Source organism: Pezoporus wallicus, unplaced genomic scaffold (genome assembly GCF_028554395.1).
Source record: "Pezoporus wallicus isolate ANWC-B61680 ecotype Strahan unplaced genomic scaffold, APGP_CSIRO_Pwel_v1 contig_7344, whole genome shotgun sequence".
NCBI classification, from domain to species: domain Eukaryota; kingdom Metazoa; phylum Chordata; class Aves; order Psittaciformes; family Psittacidae; genus Pezoporus; species Pezoporus wallicus.
The window spans coordinates 967,213-987,641 of NW_026640533.1; the positions used below are offsets into that span (position 1 = coordinate 967,213).

A 20,429-nucleotide genomic window follows, 5' to 3' on the forward strand; every position below is an offset into this window, starting at 1 on the left:
TGGAGTGGAGTCTCACATACCCTTGCCGGCAAGGCGACAAAGGAAGACACAGTGGCCAGCACTGTGTCACCACTTCATTCATGAGGACTGCAATGCCTGCAGGAAATGAAGCAAGTGTGCATGGCCAAAATTAGGCTCTTTAGAAGCCAATCTCATCTTCTTCTCCCATCTCATGAAGCCCAGCTTTGAAGAAGGTTATGGTCACAAAATGCAAATCCAAAGTATCATCAGTGAAGACAGTATCACTGCACCAGATTAAAGCTGGTGTGAGCACAGAAGGAATCAGCCTCCAGATAAACTGCCTCTATGCTGGTCATGAGGTTCCTGATATTGCCCCAGACAGATTTCATCTCCCAAGTAGGGAGACACTAGCCACATCCTACTTTTCTACAGGAATAAATGAACAATGATCTCGTCATGATTTTCTTAGCATAACGTTGGATTTAGTTGTTTTAACTGTTTCTGATGTGTTCAGCTCTCTTTCAGCCATGATGGTGCTGCATCTCTCCTCCAGCTTCCCTCACCATCAAATGCATCTGCAGCAGCTAATCTGGGATGTCAGAAAACTCCAGTCTGAGGAGATCATAGAATCAACAAGGTTGGAAAAGACCTTTCAGATCATCAATACCAACCATTAAGATGAGTGCTGCAACTGGGTCCCTTTGTTACTCTTGGTCCCAGTTAAGCTGTCACTCATCCCCACCTGTAAAAGATGTTAACTGTGTGATTCACCATCAGCCTTACGACTGAGCACTGAGCCCATTCTCAGTTGAGCACTGCTGCACTAACTAGAACATGGGCAGTCACGACCCTGGTATTCAGCAGTCCTTCCAAGGCTTCAACTCACCAGGACAGAGACCTTCGCCATAAGAAAGATTAAGATCAGGGCTGAGATTCACGAACATCTTGCCAGATCACAGCTTGATACTATTTGTGTGTTTGGAGTGTGACAGCTCAGAGTCAAAGGACAGAGTTCCATGAAGCTTCCTTTCCCTTGAAAAATTTCATTTTCAATAACCTTAATTCTGCCTGGATTTAACAGATATGACTCACCTTCTACATCAGCCAGACCCAGTGAGACAGGCTCCTCCTGATTTACACCAGAGAAGAGAATCATCGATTGGGATGCTGGTTCTCATTTACAAGGAGTTTGCCCCAGTCTGAATGTAAATAGGAACCCTGTAGGAAGGATAAACTACCAGCATGCACCTAAGAGCAGTACATAACTGGAAATCAGGCTACCCTCTCCATGTCTAGTCCTTTCTAGCAGCCGATGGTAGATTAATGGTATGTGTGACAAGACAGATGAACTGGAGCTAAGATGGAATAAAAGGGAAGGTACATATATCTGCCTGCCTGGCAAAGTACTGAATGTACAAACACTGCAAGCAGATCCTATGGGGAGAACCACACTTTTAATCACCGTTTGGCGTATTTGCCTTTATGGGTCCCAATTTTAAAGGCAACCTCAGATCTGACAAAAGGAATGAGGAAGAAGAAAAAAAAGATGAATCTTTGTGCAGATGGCTGTACCAAAGCGAAACTCTTTTCAGTGTTAATGAACAGGCAGCAAGACACAAGGTGAACAAGGTAATATATCAGCATTTCTCATTTCCATCTCTTGCTAGAGTAAAACCTCTATTCTCAAAGCACTATCAGCACTATCAGACACGCAAAGAATCATGTCCTGAAGGCCCTATAGTGTTTATCAAAGTGTCTTTATTATTGGGATAAACTTAAAAAACCCAAAGAGATGGCTCCTTCACGGAGCGGAGAGAAAGGAGCAAACAGATCTTACATCAGAAGTCTTCTGAAGCTGATCACACAGAAGACAAAAGCATCCCTCCTCACATGTTGGTATATCTGCCCCTTGAGGGGATATCTTCCCATCCAGACGAAATAAGTGCTCAGGGCCACACTCTGTGCTCAGTAGCACCAAGAGTGGTGGGATTGACTGAAGGCAACTGTTGATTTCTTCCTTTCAGCCAACTGTCCTAGACCCAAGCAGTATTTCCACCCTTGACTCTCTGAATTGGGCCCACATTAAGTGCTGCAGAAAGCTTTTCTAGCTCTGCCTGAGTACTACCTGCAAAGATGTATGCACTTGCTAAGACGTGTCCCTTCTTCCTTCCCCTCCAGCACGACTCAGCTTTGACCCGGGGCTCAGCAGAAACAGAGCTTCATAAAGGGGTGCAGCAGAGCAACGGGGGTGGGAGGGATGCAGAAAGGCCAGCGAGGCAGAGAAACCCACCTGCTTCCCACGGATGCGCATTACTCAACCAGTGGGTGCTTAAGACCTCACTCCCACAGGGGCACAGTGCCACCCTGTGGAAAAGGTCCTTCCTCTCCGGGCAGCTGGAGAAGGATGCAGGGAGATGGCTCGCTGCCTCTCCGATGCTCATTAGCTACACTGCTAATGCACAGGCAAGCCATATGCATTTTGGCACTGCGCTGAAGCAGGGCTCTGTAAATTTAATTTATTGAGACTAATGCAAATTTAATTTCTTCTAACTCTTTGTAATCACATATATAGTGGCAAGGTGGCTGCTGCCGACACAGTGATGTGGCTTCTGAAACACACATTACTGCTACTCACTCCACTCTCCTCCACTGACAGTTTAAAAACAAGAGGCAGATCATCAGCAGATCCTAGACAAGCCGGAGGAGAGACCAAGACTGGGTGTCACCTCTGTCCCCAAGACATGAGGGCAGCATGCGGGAAAGAGCCTCAAATACAGTGGGCCACTGACGCCGAGTTTCTTCCACCCTGCTACATCCAAAACAAGCCTGAACCTCAGTCCTTGCTTTGGGTGGGCCGGCAAAGAACCAGGATGCCTCAGTATTAGCAGGTCAGTGTTAAACACCAAGATACAGCCCCAATTGCATAATTCTTTCAGCAGGAAAACAAACAGCAGGTGAGCACCAGTGGAAGTCTTCTCAGTACACTCAGAAGGTGATTTAAACACAGTCTGGAGATCTATTTATTCAGTAAGGGCTGTAATTAGTCTGTAAATTAATCTCAACATATCTCTCTATGGCAGAGTGAGAAATGAGAATCCTTGGAAAAAGAAAAATATTAAGTGTTGCTGCTGACAGATGAACACTCTGTCAGCAGCTTTAAAAAATAAAGACATTAAATCCAAACATAAGGAAGTTGAGTTTATATTTATAACCCCTTAGTAAGAACTGAGGCAGGAGGACTTAACAAAAAGTTCCTCAAAGCGGCTGGAGAAACTAAAGAAACTAGAAATACTAGAAAACAAAGTCTGCCACTTGTACTATGCAGGTACATCTGTATTTCACAATGGGCAATTATTTTGACTTACTTCAGGAGGCATTGGGTCAGCTCTCAGATGCAGCAACCTCTCATTTTTATCTCCATTACCAAAAAAAAATATATATATATATAATGAATTCTAGTGTATGTGCTCTGTCTTCACTCAAGCAGACTTCTGTTTTATGCCAGCAGTCACACAAAAGAGAAATGAAACACTCATTATTACTGACAATGAAACAAGATTCGTCCTGCTTAGCCTCCCTCCCTGTTCTTCATATTTAACTCCTGCCACAAACTTAATGAACAAAATCTGAAGCAAAGCAGCCTGTGCCAGACAATACACTCTAATCTGAAATTACATCTCCTGCTTTAATGTAAAAACCCCAAAGCACCTTTGATGAAAACACACACACGCCTTCCAAATATGCAGAGCTCAGGAATAGCTTACATATTCAACAGTCAGAACCAACTGGCTGCTTCTGTCCACTGTAATCAGGAGACAGCACTCTGGGACAGTGTGGCTGCATGAGCTTACAAGACACAAGCTCTTGAGCTGGCCCTAATGGAGTTCAGTCTCAACCCTCCACACTGCAGAAAGTCTCAATAAGTGAAGGCAAGAGCAAAAACAACAGCCTATATATGTTCTTGCAGAAGAAATGTGCCCATCACTCGTTGTGCTTGACAATTAAGATAAAGAAAATGCAAGCAAAGTGTTCTGTTTTGAACCATCTCTCACGAAAAATGAAAGCCATGTTCTGCAGTTCATTCCTTACCTTTAACAGCCCTTTCGGGAAGTCTTTGCCATCATTCATCCCCTGGAGGTTAGCAATGAACTCCTGGCAGGTCATCTTTTTCCCAATGTTCTGGAATGGATGGTGGAGAAATATAGCATCATATTATTACTGCTTTTCAAAATTAGGTAAATAAGCAACATCAGATGAAATGCACCTCCATCTCTCATATAAGCCCAAGGCAGGTAGCACTGAGAAGGCATTCCCAAGGTTACCCAAAGACGAGCATTCCTTTATGATGTTAGAAAAAGGGAAGATGCATTTGGACCCCAAGTCCAACACACCCATCCAAAAAGAATAACACCTAAATACTGGAGGGTTACGAAGAGGTGATGAATAAGCTTCCTGGTACCTGCATGGTGCCTTACAACCCCATGTCTCAAGAGGGCCTCTGATGGCAAAGCTCTACTTGTTCCTGCTGTGGGGAATAGGAAACAGTTGAATGAGGCCCTTTCCAGACTTCTTCTTATAGTTTTCAATGCTCCCTTCCAGTAGCTACTGCCCTGAGTTGCAGTAAGAAACCCAGAAGCAGCCATTACATTTTCTGATTCTTAGGCTGAGGCTGCCCTGAACGTACCATAGGATTGCCCTTTTCTCTCTTCCTGTCTAATTCTCAGAATGAAAGTTGCCCAACTGAGCCACAAACAGGAAAGGAATGGCTACATTCTTGTGGGACCCAAACTGCTCCATTTGGAGGCTTGAAGCTGTCCTAAGGTGTTCTTGGATCCCAGTCTCCATCACCCCTTAGAGAAAGTGTCTGTACTCTGTCCCCAGGGTGCTGGAAGTCCCACCATTGGCATGCGGGGAGCCTGTGAGCCATCAGCAGTGACAACACTGACTTGGTGAAAATGGAGACCAGAGCGATCTGAGGAAAAGGAAGCAGCCTGGGATGAGCTGTTAAACATGATAGAGACAGAGGGAAAATAGAGCCAAGGTATCTTTGAAGATGTCACTGCTGCCAGTCAAAACGATGTGAAGATGACTTCTCCATGGTCAGGGTATGTCTTGGCTGCAGAAATATGGTGGAAGGCCTTTGTGTGCAGACAGTAACTTGGGTTAGGATCAAGAGGCTAAATTAACACAGTACTGGAGCCCAGAGAAGGGCACCAGTTGGTAATACAGGTCATTCAATGTTACACTTACATGACAGGTTGGATGGCACATCCTCCACTTCCCTTCCATAATGTATGATCAGGGAGGGATAGAGAACCCGCAAACTTTGACCATCAGCCTCATCTAGCCACAGAGGAAGATCCCACTTCCTGTGGCTGGCATGGACCAGCAGAAAGAAGGCAGGCAGGAACACCGGAACAATGATGCACTGCTTCCCACATCAGGAAGGCTCCTGACAACACAGTCTGGCTGTAACCCTGGCTCTCTGGTTGCTAAGCTTGCAGAACACAGCTTAGAACTGCAGTCTTTGGCTGCAAGCTGCAGCTGTTCTAACAGACTTGCAAATGTTTTCCTTCCTCCCTGCAACAGACTTCAGCCTGCTTCTGTTTGTTTCCTCCACGCAGCACTTCACAGCTTCCCCACGCTGACCAAAACCAACAGCAGTGAGGCTCATTGCACCCACTGAGATAATCGGCACTGCAGAAGAATGGCTGTTTTGCTCCAGGCCTAAAGCTAACATCTCCACACAGTGCCATACAGGCTCCAGAAGATGTGCCTGCAGTCTAGAGATACCTTAAAAGTCTCTAGGATCACATTCTGGTTGATGACCTCCCTGCAGAGAAGCGAGCATGCACCTCCAAGACACAGATAGCAAAGATGGTTTAGATGCAAAGAGAATGAAATGTGGCAAGACAGGGATAAATAAAGGGATAAGTAAGAGTTTGTCTACAGGAGTTAAGAGAAAGTGTGAACTGAAGGCAGAGCAGCTGCACTTCAGCCCTACAAGCAGTTGAGCATATTGTGAAATAAAAGTGTCCACACTTATGATGAGTATGTCAGCGACAAATGGAGCTCAGTGCAGACAAGCCCTGTGACTCATTTGCTTCCTGCTCTGGCAGAATCATGGTAAGCATGGGTCAAGATCATTATCTTTGCTAGGAAACAGGCAATTAGTACATATCTGCAAGGGGCCACATTCAAAGTCAAAAACGCCCAATATTACCACCTATGTGGAATAACACAAAGCATTAAGAGGAAGACCAAAATTACAGGAATTCAGAGAGATAGAGAACACAAGTGCAGAAGTCTGGCAAACATTAAGGCTGCATGCACGTAATACACTAACAACTGCAAGTAGGATAAGCCTCCAAAGTTACACATTGCAACAGCCAGAATCATTCTAGCTTTCAGCTGCAAATCATCATGAGCAACAATGGGTCAGAGCCAGATAGTTTACTCCAGTGCCTAATGAATATTGTAGGGCCCACTAATGCATCACAGGGATCAACGGCAAATGCTGCCAGGCTGATGCACAACCACTTCTCCCTGTGTGGATGCCAAGGCTGCTCATTGCTCTGGGGAGCCGAATACCTGTGCAGGCGGTTTCAGGCGTGCTCAACAGAAGCAGTGTATGCTAAGAGGTGCACCTGGACATGTTCCTGTACCTCAGCTCACCCTCCCAGCAACTGACATGCTCCTCAATAAGGCAAGGCTCAGCCTTCAGAGACAAAAATCCTTAGCAACTCCCTCCCCCCTTCCCACTTCTACCATTTTAACACAAAGGCATTCAGTTAACAGCAGATGGGTGTCAAAACCCCTGGGAAACATACACAAGCCTCAGCTTCATGACCTGTACTGCAAAGCTGCACCCACAGGGGCTGAACAGCCCTGAGAGAGAGACCGAGGGTGCCTCCATCTCCTGCTGCCAAACCCATCAACCTTGCTGGATAAGAACTCCCAGCTGAGGCCCTTCTGAAAAAGCCCTTGGCAGGAAGGCTCTCAAACAGACAGAAATCCCAAAGCCATTGGCTAAAGCCACTGCTCCTGCATGATGTCAAGCCAGGCTGTGTTTTTCCCTCTCCTTCTTGACTCCAGGATGCAGGAACCCTCCCATCAGCATGAGAGTACCATGCCTAGCAGGTATACTGCACCATAGGTGCTGAAATACATGTCCTAGGGCTGCTGGCACCGTGTACAGGTACCAGTATGACTAAGAGGACTCAAACTGGAATTCTATTTCCCCCAGGCAGGCAGTGGAGGAACACAGGGCTCCTACTCAGGATGCCCACATCTGCTCTCTGCTCTCTTGGCTCCAGTCAAACCCGTCACGACCCTGGCTGCGCAAAGCTCCTGTTCATATCACATCTCCCCTGTGCAACTGGATGCCTGCGAACACCACCTTACCCCTGTGACATTCCCAGCTCCCCTTCACCTGCCTTCTTTCTTCTGCCTTCCCAAATGTTTTCACATACTGCAAAGGGGAAGCCAATCCCAATCACAGCTTCCTGGCCAGGGGCTCTAACTGAGGAAGAATGAGAAGCTCACCAGAAAGACAGGGGCCAGAGGAGAAGGAGCATCCTCACACATCATAGCAAAGACAGGCACAATGCCAGCTTACACGACTGATCTGAGCATGCTGGAGAGCCCTGTCCAGGACATCCTGGGAGTGCAGCACTGTTAAATGTCTGCAGACCTGCATTAGCAGCAGGCTGCCAGCAAGGGACTCTGCTGCCAGAAGGCCACCCCCTCCAACCACTGTGTCAGGGGAGCTGTCTACACAAAGCTGTGCATACTCACGTGGCCATGCAGGTCGGTGTTCAGCAGCATCATGGCACATGTGAGACAGTGAACTCCATCTGCAGAAAGAGACATAACCGGAGTCACATACAAACCCACGACTGGACCTTTATGAACAGCTGAAACTGAACCTTGTAGCCTAATTGAGTCTGTTCCCTTAACGTGAATCTGTTTTATCAAGAAACACACGTAATTAAATAAATGAAGAGTCAGGTCATCACACAGCTGCTAAGACAGAACAGCCTTTCTTTCATCTTGTAATGACTGTAAAAACTATCTCGCAGCACCCATGGATGAGGCAAACTAGACAGGAAACCACACTGTCACTCTTTTCTTGCTGATACCAATAGCGCAGCCTGAATCAAATCCCCCTTCTCCATTTATTTCAGGGCAGAAAGAGAAGAATAAAATACCCCAATTCTTGTGTGCAGAGTGGGTAGAACATGGTATCCTGTCTTCCCCCTCCTCTGGTCCCCTCCTCATTCAGGGCTCAATTAGACTGAATCTGGGAGAATTTCCGTCAGCTATTTATGCTGCCTTGGCTCCATACTGCGTAGACAGCGCTCCAGTGATTTCTAAGGCTGTCCTGTACCAAATGCCCCCACAATGAGCCAGAAGAGACAGTTTATATCCCTTACTCCATCTTTAGAGTCACTGCTGCAGACTTGAGAAAGCCAGCATAGACTGACAGTTCGGAAAAGCGGACACCAAATTCATAGTCCGGAATTTCCAGGCACCCTTTAAAAGCTCAGTGTACTGGCTGTGCACGAATCACAATGAAGGTGACAGTGCCCAGAGTGCCATTTGTCATCTCTGAAAATCCAAATGCCTCTAGTCAATTTATAAACATTAAGAACATACTAGGAAAAATATTTTCTTCATCCTCTTTTTCACAAACACATGATGTCACCTTCCCTTCTCTCACGGGGGTGTCATAAAGACAGAGTCATTTATGAGATATGCACACAGTGCAGGGAGACGTATTTAAAAACCTCCATAGCAGAGTCCAGAAAATGACTATGCAAAAGTCCCTCTTTATTGTGAAGGAAGAGAAATAAGGGGTGAGCATAGATACATCTCACATTCAGTGTGACTATCACAGGCTCAAATTTATGCAGGATGAAGCCATTACAAAAAGATGCTCCCCAAGGTAAGGACCATATTTTCCTTAAACATTTGCAGAAGCCCTAGCACCCAAGCAATGTGGCTGAACTGTAGCGGAATATGAAATGAGAGAAAAAGTGTTATCACTAGTAAGTCTAAAGCAGCTTGAAATGGGGCTGTGGTGCTTCAGTTCAGGTCTATGCGTTTCTCCAGAGTAGCCTGTCCTCTCATTTCCAAACCACAAATGCATTCAGAGGATGGATCTTTGTCTCTAAGCTGGAGGGTCATGGATTCGATGAACAGACCACGACCCAGTTCAACGTGACTCAGCAGTGCACACTTGCAGCCCAGAAACCAACCTTACACTGGGCTGTGTCGAAAGGAACATGGCCAGCAGAGAGGTGATTTTGCCCCTCTACTCTGCTTTCATGAGACCCTAACTGCAGTACTGTGTCCAGCTTAGCCCTGCTTATTCTCTTTCTCACCCTCCTCCCTTTCTCAGGATGTCATCAGCCTGCACTGTCATCACCAGGCCACATGCCTCTGCCAGCATGGCCAGCTGAACACAGCAGTAGTATGCCAGTGGACAGTTTGTCCTTTCCTCCAATGCCACCTCTCTCAGGTTTGATCCATGTGTTTGTTTGTTTCCCCCATCCATTTCTAAAATGACTGAAAACATTGGCAAGGAGGCAGCACTCTGACTGATGTTAGCTAGTTGAGATGAAAATGTGCCAGGGTCTGGATACAACACCCAAAATTCACCCCCACAACTGGCAAGAACTGGCATGCCTGCTGCCAGTGCATGCTGAGACACAAGCACTGAATGGAACGTGGGAAGAGAACAGCTTGTCTTCCACCTGAGATGGGACCTATTCTTATTCACATGTGTGCAGCTAGAGTACAGGTGCCCACATACACTGGAAGTCAGAGAAACCAGAAAACCCCAGCTGAGGACATTCAAGTCTGGAGACGCTACAATTGAGGATTTACACTGAGGAGGTCTAAATGCCTTTTCTGATCTGTATTTACAGATTTTTCACTGCCTTAGCACGATTATGTGTGGAGAATTTGGAGGGTTTCAATACCCTAATAAGGTTCAAGTCTTTAATGTGTCATGGCAATGACACACCTGCAGCTCCCAGGCATGCACCGCACATAGGGATGAAGGGAGACAGCCAAAGACCTTCATATCAGAAACAAAGTTACCTTGAGAAGAAATAGTATCTGGGTTGCACTGGTAATATCTGCTGGAGAAGTGGATTAAAACCCTCTCTCGCTCCTGAGTTTCCCCAATAAGTGAAAAGGCTTTAAAGAAACTCCTGAAAGAAGAGGAGAAAAAAGTGAAATTAAAGTCAAGAACCATTTTTTGCCTCACACAGCACACAGAGTAAAGCACAATTCACAGCAAAATGTACACTAAGTCATAAGCGTACACCAGATACTTTGTTCCAAGAACACTTCTTAGGAAAATGGGCTGTTATTCTGTGTGCAGTTAATCACAGCATGATAGTAAATGAAGCACAAATTACCACTGCTTTCAGCCATGGAATATACAAACTAATAAGCAATTACACTACTTGAAAGAGCTATTCTTATTCTTAGTATTTTTCTTTAGGGAAGGAACTGAAGCAATTGTTCCTTATGAATGACAGACATCCAGGGTGTTCTGTCCTTTTGTAACTGCCTATCACCCCTGTATCTTTCAGCTTTGCACTCACTAGTACTCCCATCCAAATTGCAGGAGCTACTCCAGGGGAGTAAGTGAAGTAAGTGCTCTGCAGACTCAGAGCCCACACAAAAGGTGCTGTCTTCCTCTGGAGGGTCGCCTATGAGAGCGGTGAGGGAGAAATTATTTGCATTCCCAGAGGGCAGGGTGACTACCTAATCTGCAGAAAACATCTGGGGAATGGGGCAGAAGAGTCACATTTCCCAATGAGCTTTAACAGCAGCGGGAGCAGCCTGGCCCTCCTGGGTGCCTGCTCAGGGACATACATCTTCTGCTCTTCATCCAACACTTCACCACCACTCCTCTTCACCATGCTGCTATTCTTCCTGATAGAAAAGCTTGCCTTGTAACCAAAGATGAACTTCTGCACTTCCCAAAATCCCCACATCCTGGAGCCAAGAGATGACCTCAGTGGTATCAACCTACGCTCATTTGTCAGGATGCTTCTAAGAAAAGCCTGAACACACAAACCTACTGGGTCGCAAGCAAACTAGCATATAAAATAAATGCCTAATAGACAATTTTTAAATACCCCATGAGATTACAGCTAACACCAGATCTGAGAGGTGTGGAATATGTTGCTGGAACATTCACATCTATCTAGTCTGGACGAATAAACATTAATTTTTTCTCTTTGATGTAAGGTCAGAGATGGGCTGTACTTGCAATGATCTCGCACCCATACAGAGTGTGATCTGCCTGGTAATAACTTAATTTCACATGTGATGCATTTCAAGTAACCCAATTCACAAGTAGACACAACTGAGTTTTCACAGGGTTTCTCTTCACTTCCTACCTTATACCCTATGGGACATTTTGACAACTAGCCATCTTTCCTCCTCCTCCAGCTCAAGCTCTTTCCAGTGACACTCCCTGCCCACGCCAGATACCACTGACCTACACCCTCTCGTCCTCTTCAGCCCCTTTACCGCCCTGGAAGCAGCCTCAGAGAGGCAACTAATGAAACAACATTTGGCAAATAAACAAGGCAGGTTCCTTGCTCTCAGAACACGATGCTGTGGGCCTAGGACACCGGGTAAGTTTCTGCCCACCAGGAGGACCAGGACAGACTCTGAGAGGAGCTGGAGCCATGGTCTCACCTCCTCTCCTCCTGCAGCCCTGAGAAGACATGACTGTTGCAGTCAGGAGATTCATAGGTGATGTGAGTCCAGGGTGTGGAAGTAGATCAGAATGATGAAGGAACAACATTCCCCATGTTCCAGCCCTGCCACCAATGGTGATACACACTGCACAATGGCCTCACACAGTTGGGGGATAGCATCGACCTGGGCTGCTGCCACGGGCTTCAAAATGCTTAACAAACCACAGCTTGTCAGCAAGCCAGCAGCAACAGGGCAGTTGCCTCTCACTGTCTCCAAGCAGCATGACTCAGCTCCCCCAGGTTTCGAGATGATGCTGTGCCCCCTAGTATCTGCTGCATGCTCAGCGCATACAGCCGGCCCTTGGTGCGGCTGCTCCTGAAACCTCAGCAAACCCCAGGCATGTCTAAGTCCCACACGAGCCAAGGCGTATTTTAGAGAAGGTCATGACTATTAATATTAACAAGAGATCTACTGGGAGCAGAGACTTCCTAAATATGTGCTACAAAGTAATTAGGTATTGGATTTCACAATTTAAAAAACGGGTATATTTAGCATTGCACTTCAGGGCTGCTAAAACCCCGAGTGAGCAGCAGATCTCCCACTACCCAGGCTGCTCCCACCCTGTGCTGTGTGAGTGCTCCAGCTTGGCTCTGCTCCCCTTGCCACAGGACCAGTCAGTTCACACTTCTTTTCCATCGCCTTCAGCAGGCAGGACTCCAGGTTTTCCATTGGGTCTGCCATGGTTTCATGGAGTCAGCCCTTGGCAACACATTTGCAAGGGACAGGCTAGTACCTGCAGACCTCCTGGGTTTGTATCACTACTAGAAACAATAAATGCATATGAGTAACTTCAGCCAGATGATTTAAACTCAGTTTAAATCCCTTCAAATACCAGAACACCAGCAACCATGCTAACAGGCCACTGCTACACAAACTTGGTATTCTGCCTCTTACGAAAAAATACTGAAAACAAACATTACTGAGGCCTAATTTCAGTGGAAGAAGGAAGGAAAATTGAAGGGCTGGGTTTTCAAACACCCACGCTGGCAGCTACCAAACTCTCCACAGCATTTTCCACATGGAAGTTTTTGCTGTTATGCACATTTTTGGGTGCCCCAGAGGGATGCAGCAAGGGGAGCTGCAGAGCCACATCAAACCCTGGACATGGCTTTGTGCACTGCAGCCAGGCAAAGCAAGCTTTAAAAGGCATCAGCCAAAACATCTGTGTGGCTCAGCTGTGAGCAACACCTTCATTCCCTTGCAGCACCTTGCAAACTGCAAGTCCTCTGTTTACTGAGTGACTTGTCATTTGTCCCACCTCCACTGCATCAAGGACCACGTCTAAGCAGGTCCATCCAAAGATTTTCCCCTCTGGTAAATGCCAGAGCCCCAACAGCACTCTGGAATACAGCAGCATATCAAGCCAAACAGAAGAGAAAAACTCCATCCCAGAAACACGTCACATCCCTCTCTTCACCCTCTTAAGCCCCCTCAGGGCAATCTCCTGAACCAGGACAACAGACCCAACAGCACTATTACTAAAACAGGAAGGTAAGGTCTGCAAATGGGATGTACCTGAGTGAGTAGTCCAGCGTCATGCCTGTGAAGTCAAAAAACTTAAGGTATTCTTCGGCCACAAGCTTGCTGAAGTCATTGCTTTAAACAAACAAATAAGTAAAGGTTATCATTTGAGTGAACCCCTCCAGAGCCAGCAAGAACAACAATGTGGCCAAAGGCCTTGTATCAGCACGTACTTTTTACCCAAATGCTTTGCCACATCAGAGCGTTTGAATCTGTCCAGACGATAGAGGCGCTTAGCCAGGCGCTGGGCTGCTTCCAAATTGCTGCTGCTGCCATTGCTCAGATCGTGACCAAAGGCTCCGGTGGCATCTTTCTCCTGAAGTTCATTGCTCCCCATGGCAGCACTGAAGTCTAAAACCATACTCTGCAGTTCAGCATTGCTATGAGACGGAAAAAATATGGAAAGAAGAGAAATAAGATGACATTACAGTTTCAAGAATTACTTAGTTACTCTTAGAATAGAAGGCAATTAATGGTATACAGACAAGATTACACAATATAGCAAATTCCACTTAACTGAATGAGCTGTGTAGAAGGACGTTTATTCAGCAGTCATCAAAGGTTAAGAGAGCTAAACACAGAGACCCAAACACGGACCTTCCAGCGCAGAAACACATTTTGCCCTGCACTTACCTTCTGAGAGTGATGAGTATCCACAACCTGTGCTCACTTCACAGAGAGATGTTTGCTATTATCTGTCTACAGCTGCATCTGACAACACTGGCCCCCCATTTGCTTCTTGCACTAGTGTTTTTTAACCCAACCACTTCCTCGGCTTGAAGGGGTCCCTGTAAAAGTAGGCCATTAGTCATTTTCCAGGGGAAAATGCAGAGAGCAAGCCAGGGTGCTCAGTAGCTCCAAGCTACTCAGCACAGGTCCCTTCCTTATTCTTCCCCAGTTGTCCTGGAAACAATACAATTCCCCAAATCTAAAATAACATCCACAGAAGCCTCAGCAACTCCATGCCATCCCTGAGCAGCAAGCATCCCACAGATAAAGCAGGACTCAGACCAAGGAACCCAGTTTGGAGAATAGGAAACACAAGTCACCCAGGCCAGCCTGGAGAACTGCTTCCTTTTCTCCTGCAGTAATTTTCCTCACTCTCTGCTCAAAGACAGGATGTTCAGCATGGCAATCCCAGGGCATTTTACATAAATCATGCATTTATAGATTCTTCCCACCTCTGCTACAGCAGAAAAGCTCTGGCTGGGCTGTGTGCCTGTTTTGCTTCTCCCCACAGAAAGGCAAGAGCCCTCCACACCAGAAAGCATACCCACAGGTACACACCCCTGCACACAGGCAGGCTTTTAACTTTGGGAAAGAGCTTCTCTGACACTGCGTGAAAATACTTGCAAAACCGCAGCTCTGTGTGTGTGTGCATGATGGTACTCCTATTAAAAAGAAAATACTATACAGAAATTATTTTCACCAAATCCTCATTTACACAGGGCTAACGAACGATCAGCAGAGGTCATGCACAGGGCAGACACAAATGGAATGAGTTAAAGATGATTTAAAACACAACAATTCAGCATACCATGGTTTCATACACCACTGTAATCTTCTGGCTTGACAAGCCACGGTTAGAACAACCGATCACTGCACTCCAGTAACAATTATCCAGCCATTTACTGCAATGTCTGATAGCCACTTATTAACCCTTTAAAGATCAGGCGAGCTTAAAACAAAAAAAATTTGCTATTCTGCATGCCTCCTTCCACACAAATCACCACCTGTGCCCTACCTCCCTTCCCATGCATGGTTCAAGAGAAGGAGGTGTGTGTTGCTGGGGAAAACAAATATCTAACCTGTTCCTACAAGTACTGGAGATTTGATTTTGCATTTATTTCAGTGTAAACGATCAGGTGCTACAACAGAAGTAGATCAGTCACAGTACTGTGGTAGGGAATTAATAACGTAAATACAGTTCCAGCAGCACTAACATCACTGACCACCAGCTACCCTAGAAAACAAAAAAGCTCCAAAATACTAGCCAATATCTGAAATTTTCTAAAACTTTTGTCTACTCCAAACTTGTGAAGAAAGCAAATTTCACAATCCTATGACACGTTTCCCAAGCAATGTTTCGTCCATTCATATCAGGCATGACTCCAACAGCTAACAAGAGGAAAGGATAACCAGGTGAGCTAACACATCCACATATTCTTCCATGCACAAATGCTGCTTCGAAGCCCATGTCACTTTGCAGCCTCACTCTTAAATGACCTACACGTGGGTGGGGGCAATCCCACGTACAAATATAGAATGGGTGGAGAATGGATTGAGAGCAGCCCTGAGGGCATGGATTTGGGGGTCTTGATTGATGAGAAGCCAACCATTTGTTGGGCTGCATCAAAAGAAGCAAGACTAGCAGGTTAAGGGGGGCAATTCTTCCCCTCCACACTGCTTCTGTGAGACCCCACCTGAAGCGTTCAGCTCTGGGGACCCCAACATAGGAGGGACATGGAGCTGTTGGAGCAAGTCTATGAAGATGATCAGAATATGCTCAGGGGGCTGGAGCATCTCTCCTGTGAAGACAGGCTGAGAGAGTTGGGATTGTTCTGCCTGGAGAAGGTTTCCAGTGCCTAAAGGGGGCTTACGAGAAATCCAGAAAGGGACTTTTTACAAGGGCAGATACTGAGAAGACAAGCAGGAGTGAATTTAAACTCACAAAGGAGAGATTTCGATCAGATATTAGGGAGAATTTCTTTACTGTGAGGGTGTGAGGAATTGGCAAAGGCTGCCCAGAGAAGCTGTGGCTGCTCCATCCCTGGCAGTGTTCAAGGCCAAGCTGGACAGGGCTTTGAGCAACCTGGTCTAGTGGAAGGAGTCCCTGCCCATGAGTCCTGGAATAGAGTGGGTTTTGTCCTTTGTAGCTGGTACACTTCTGTGATTTTGATTTAGTGTAACACTGATAAACACAATGATGTTTTATTTGTTGCTCAGTAGTACTTACTCTAAATCAAGGACTTTCAGTTTCCCATGCTCTGCCAGTAAGGAGGGGCAGAAGGAGCTGGGAGGAAGCAGAGACAGGACACCTGACCCAAACTAGCCGAAGGGATATTGCACAGCGCAGAACGTCATACCCAGTATATAAACTGGGAGGAGTTGGCCAGGAGCTACCAATCGCTGCTCGGGTTGGGCTGGGAATTGGTCAAAGGGTGGTGAGCAATGGTATTGTGAATCACTTTTTTTTTTTTGTTGGGCTTTATTCTTTTATTTTTTATATTATTATTATTATTATTTAATTTCAACTATTAAGATGCTCTTTTTCAGTCCATGGGTTTTACCCTTTTTTTCTGATTCTTCTCCCCATCCCACTTGGCTGGGGGAGGGAGGGCAGTGAGCGAATGACTGCATGGTACTTAGTTTAGATGCCAGCTGGGGTTAAACCACACACCATGGCAAGGGCATTGGAAAGGTCCTTACCACTCTACAGTTCTGATTCCTTGATAAATCACAAGCCTGTTTCACCACTGCACTTTATTAAAGGCAATATTTATAGCCCTGAAAGATGGCCAAAGCTGACAAGAAACATCTGCACACTGATAGGAACGAGTGCACTATGAGAGCCAGCATTACCGCAAACCACCATAAGTTTAGAAAGAAAGGAAGTGCCAGCATCTGGCACTTGGTGAAATAAACAGTACAGCAGCTCCCAGGTTTTGTTTTGCCTCTTGAAGCAGTGGCAAGGATGTGAACGAGCAACACCCAGCAAGAAGGAGAGTGTGCTCTTTCCCATGTTCACGACTAGCCCAAAGGCTGCGTAACAAACCTTATCTTCAAACCTCCCCAGTTTAAAACTTCCCTGTGATGGAGGGGACCCATACATGTATCACCTTGAAGAATATGGGATGCTTCCTTCAGTTATTCTGACAGTTGATTAGCTTGTTACTTTGTAAGTACAAAAAGACAATCAAATCAGCAGTATAGGTTGCCTGTAACATAAGGCTTTTGTTCAGGGAAATGCCAGATTGTTAATATTAAAGTAAGACTTCAGTTCTTGGGATTTTTAAGTGGTAAGAAGAGACAGTGCTCACAGCACTGAAGGCTTAGGAAATGCAGACCATTGCAAGCTGCCTTCTGGACAGGTCATTTTAGCAGGGTCTAGGGCATGTTACTCGGGGACATGTTACAAGGCTGACATCTCTTCTTACCTCCAAGACTCTCTCGGTGAACAATTTCCTGCCCTGTCAGTTTCCCCAGCTGTTGAACACAGACAGCAATACTTGCCTCCCTCTGTAAAGTGCTTATAACAGGCTCTAATCAAGGGCTAGGAGTGATTGAAGACTCTCTTCTGCAGTCTGCAGTTTCTGCACACAAAGAACCCACAACAGCACTCCCAGCTAAATACAGCCAAGAAAGTGCTTTGTGATACAAAGCAAGACTGGTCATGGATTTATCATGCAGCTTTACTCTTTATCACATAAAAATGAGAAACCTCTTAACTAACAGAAGTAGGCTGAAAATGTAAACAACTATACTCCCCCTAATCCTGGATTCAAGGCCAAATGGGACTGTAATGATACTACTGGTAATTGCCTGTACAGCAACAGCTGTGGATTTTCATCCAGAGACTTTTACATTAATCTCTTCTATCGGAAAACACAAAAAGGAGAAGCTAAAAAAAAAACCCAGAACCCTCTGGTCTCACCTCACAGGCTGTGGCCAGAAGCCAGCTCCTTAACCCTTTCTGTCCCAGCAATGTATTCCTGATGCACGTTCTCTCCTTCTGCCAAAGCATTCCCGAGTTCACAGTGAATGCACGAAGGCTGTGATCACCATATCCAGCAGAAACTACAGTAATTCAATAAATAGCTGCCGTGGTAAATTCGTTACTTTCTAACAGCAGCAGCCGCCCCTCCACACTCATGGATGAAACACGGGCAGACGTTAACATCTGTAAAGCTGTTTTGCCTTTAACACACTATAACAGCTAGGTAGTCTGAAACATTTTATGCTGTCTTCTTCACTTACTCCATTATCGATCAGGTCAATGGTGATTTAGCTGCCACTGCCAAGGTATCTCAATCATGTCATGCTCAGCACTTAGCACACTTTATCTAAGAATACCCGAGATTCACTTATTCCCCTCCAATCCGAATCCTGAGTTTCATCAAAATCTAAAACCTCCACAGCAATGTAAGGTTGTGGAGTTGCTGCAACTTCCAGACAAAAACAGAGCAAGGCCAGTAATGTTCAGGATACAGGCACTTCATATCATAGTGGTCCACATTCCCACCCTACTACCCTGCAACCGAAACCCCAGTATGTGTACCTGCAGTTTCTGATGCCTTAAACCTTGAGATGCTCTTAATTTTTTAGCAAATCAATGGGGGAGGGGGAAATCTCTGTTTTGTCCCAAGGAAGAAGAGCATGTCAGCTTTATAGGAGAAAAGCTCAGATCCAGCATGGAACAACTACCTTGGCCATTAAGAGGAGCTGATGTTCGGAGTAGACACCGAGTGGCAGGCAGTGACAACTCAGCTTAAGCACTGTCCTCAGTCCAGCCACATCAGTGATTACAGCTTGTCACTGCCTGCAGCTTTTTACGGATCAAAGAGTAGCATGCACTCTGCGACACGTAGTCTCCCCTGGATGCACACGGGACCCTTCCCCAGGGAATGCTAACCCATCCAGCATGCATGTCTGCAGTGAGTGCACTGGATGCAGATTTCAGAGGAAGCTTGGATGAGAGAGGGCTGGGATCTTCACAGTTCTTTTTGGAAAGAGGAGGAAACAGGAGGAAATCAACTTTTTCTCTCAAATAGATCTGCATGCCATTAACATCAGCTTTAGTTCAAGGCAGGCTATGTCAGGCATTTGCCAGCAAAGTTCATCAGAGCAAAACGCTGCAATGATTAAAAATAAGGAAGGGTGGAGAGGCATTCTGGTGCACTGAAACTAGGGCCAGAACAAATGTTGTTTTCAGCAGGGTTCAGCATCCGCCGGGGAGCCACGCTGGGACTGACAATCACCCTCTGCAGCTCTGTGCTGGCCCTGTTGTTTTACATGCCTTCACCCTGATCTTTCTTCTCCTCCTGGTTCTGAAACAAAGGACACCATTCCCTTAACTATAACCATCAACTCTGGCAGTGAAAAACACACTCTGCTTCTAATTCAACAGCGCCTCAGCAGTGGTTCTCACCCCACAGCGCCACAGGGGCATCAGAAAGGCAGAAGCACACAGATGCCCCTGACACCAGCCTGGACCTCGCCGGGGGTGCAGACTTCCCTCTGCAAAAATCTGTGCCCTGAGGGGACAACCCTCTACACTGCAACCCTTCAGAGAGGCATGGATGCTCAGCCACATTTCAGAAATGATCAGCGGCACAGGCTGCGTTTTGTTTCAATGGAGCTGAAAAGCCACGTTTGAGCAGCCTGTCTCTGAAAGGAATAGTCCCATCAGCAAAAGCAGAGAAATCCCGGCAGCAGTGGGACGTGATGAGTCAGTTCCTGCCACAAATGACCGACCACACAGACAGGCTGGGAGCAGTTCTGCTGCAGCTTTGCTGCAGCTCTGAACTGGCTTCTTCGGGGCCAGGAGACAGTGAGCACAAAATCACATCAAGCAATGGTTTACCTCACCAGTTACCTCCAGCTCCAGGGCTCTTCCAAGATAGAACTGTAGGAAGGGGAGAAAAAAATAAAAATAAAAATAATGCCCTTTCCTAGCGGATGACTCACTGTGCTATTTTACTTTGAATAGTTTAATCAGCTTTGAAGTCCTACATATGGATTCTCTTCAAAGACACGCTTTGAAGTAGATCCCTCTTTGAGGACTGACACAGCTGCACTTTGGTGCAATTCGATTCAGTGGGTGTCCCATGCGCACAGCATCAGCCAGGACACATGAAGGGAGGACAGTTTCTGCACCTCAGAGTACCCACCAAAGATCCATTAAGGAGTACCTCAGCCTTGTCACATCACACAGTGAGGAGCAAAGTGAAAAATAAACCATCCCCATTATCTCCTATTGGTTATCAATAAAACGCATCTGCAAAGGCAATTTCAGGGGCTGAAATGCATGCTGCTGCTTAAAAATAACCTCTTGCTCCCTGTAATCATCCACCTTTTTCTTTGATTAAAAGAATTCCCACCGATTCTAAGTAGAGAGCTAACAGCTAAAGCATTCAGAAAATGCCATTTCTGATAGG

At 46.1% G+C, this 20,429-nt stretch overlaps 1 protein-coding gene across 4 annotated transcripts in view; it reads right to left on the reverse strand.

Moving 5' to 3' along the window:
* PSD3 (pleckstrin and Sec7 domain containing 3) overlaps positions 1 to 20,429 on the reverse strand; it is a 101,862-nt gene that overhangs the window by 45,156 nt on the left and 36,277 nt on the right. For all 4 annotated transcript variants that reach the window (XR_008973501.1, XM_057419365.1, XM_057419366.1 and 1 more), the window contains 5 exons: positions 13,446 to 13,652; positions 13,267 to 13,347; positions 10,069 to 10,181; positions 7,759 to 7,817; positions 4,051 to 4,140 (listed from right to left, as the gene is read on the reverse strand). Coding sequence is in view for 3 of the 4 variants with exons in the window: in XM_057419365.1 (XP_057275348.1) it covers positions 4,051 to 4,140; positions 7,759 to 7,817; positions 10,069 to 10,181; positions 13,267 to 13,347; positions 13,446 to 13,652 (550 nt within the window). In the remaining variant the exon portion in view is untranslated. The remainder of the gene's footprint in view (positions 1 to 4,050; positions 4,141 to 7,758; positions 7,818 to 10,068; positions 10,182 to 13,266; positions 13,348 to 13,445; positions 13,653 to 20,429) is intronic.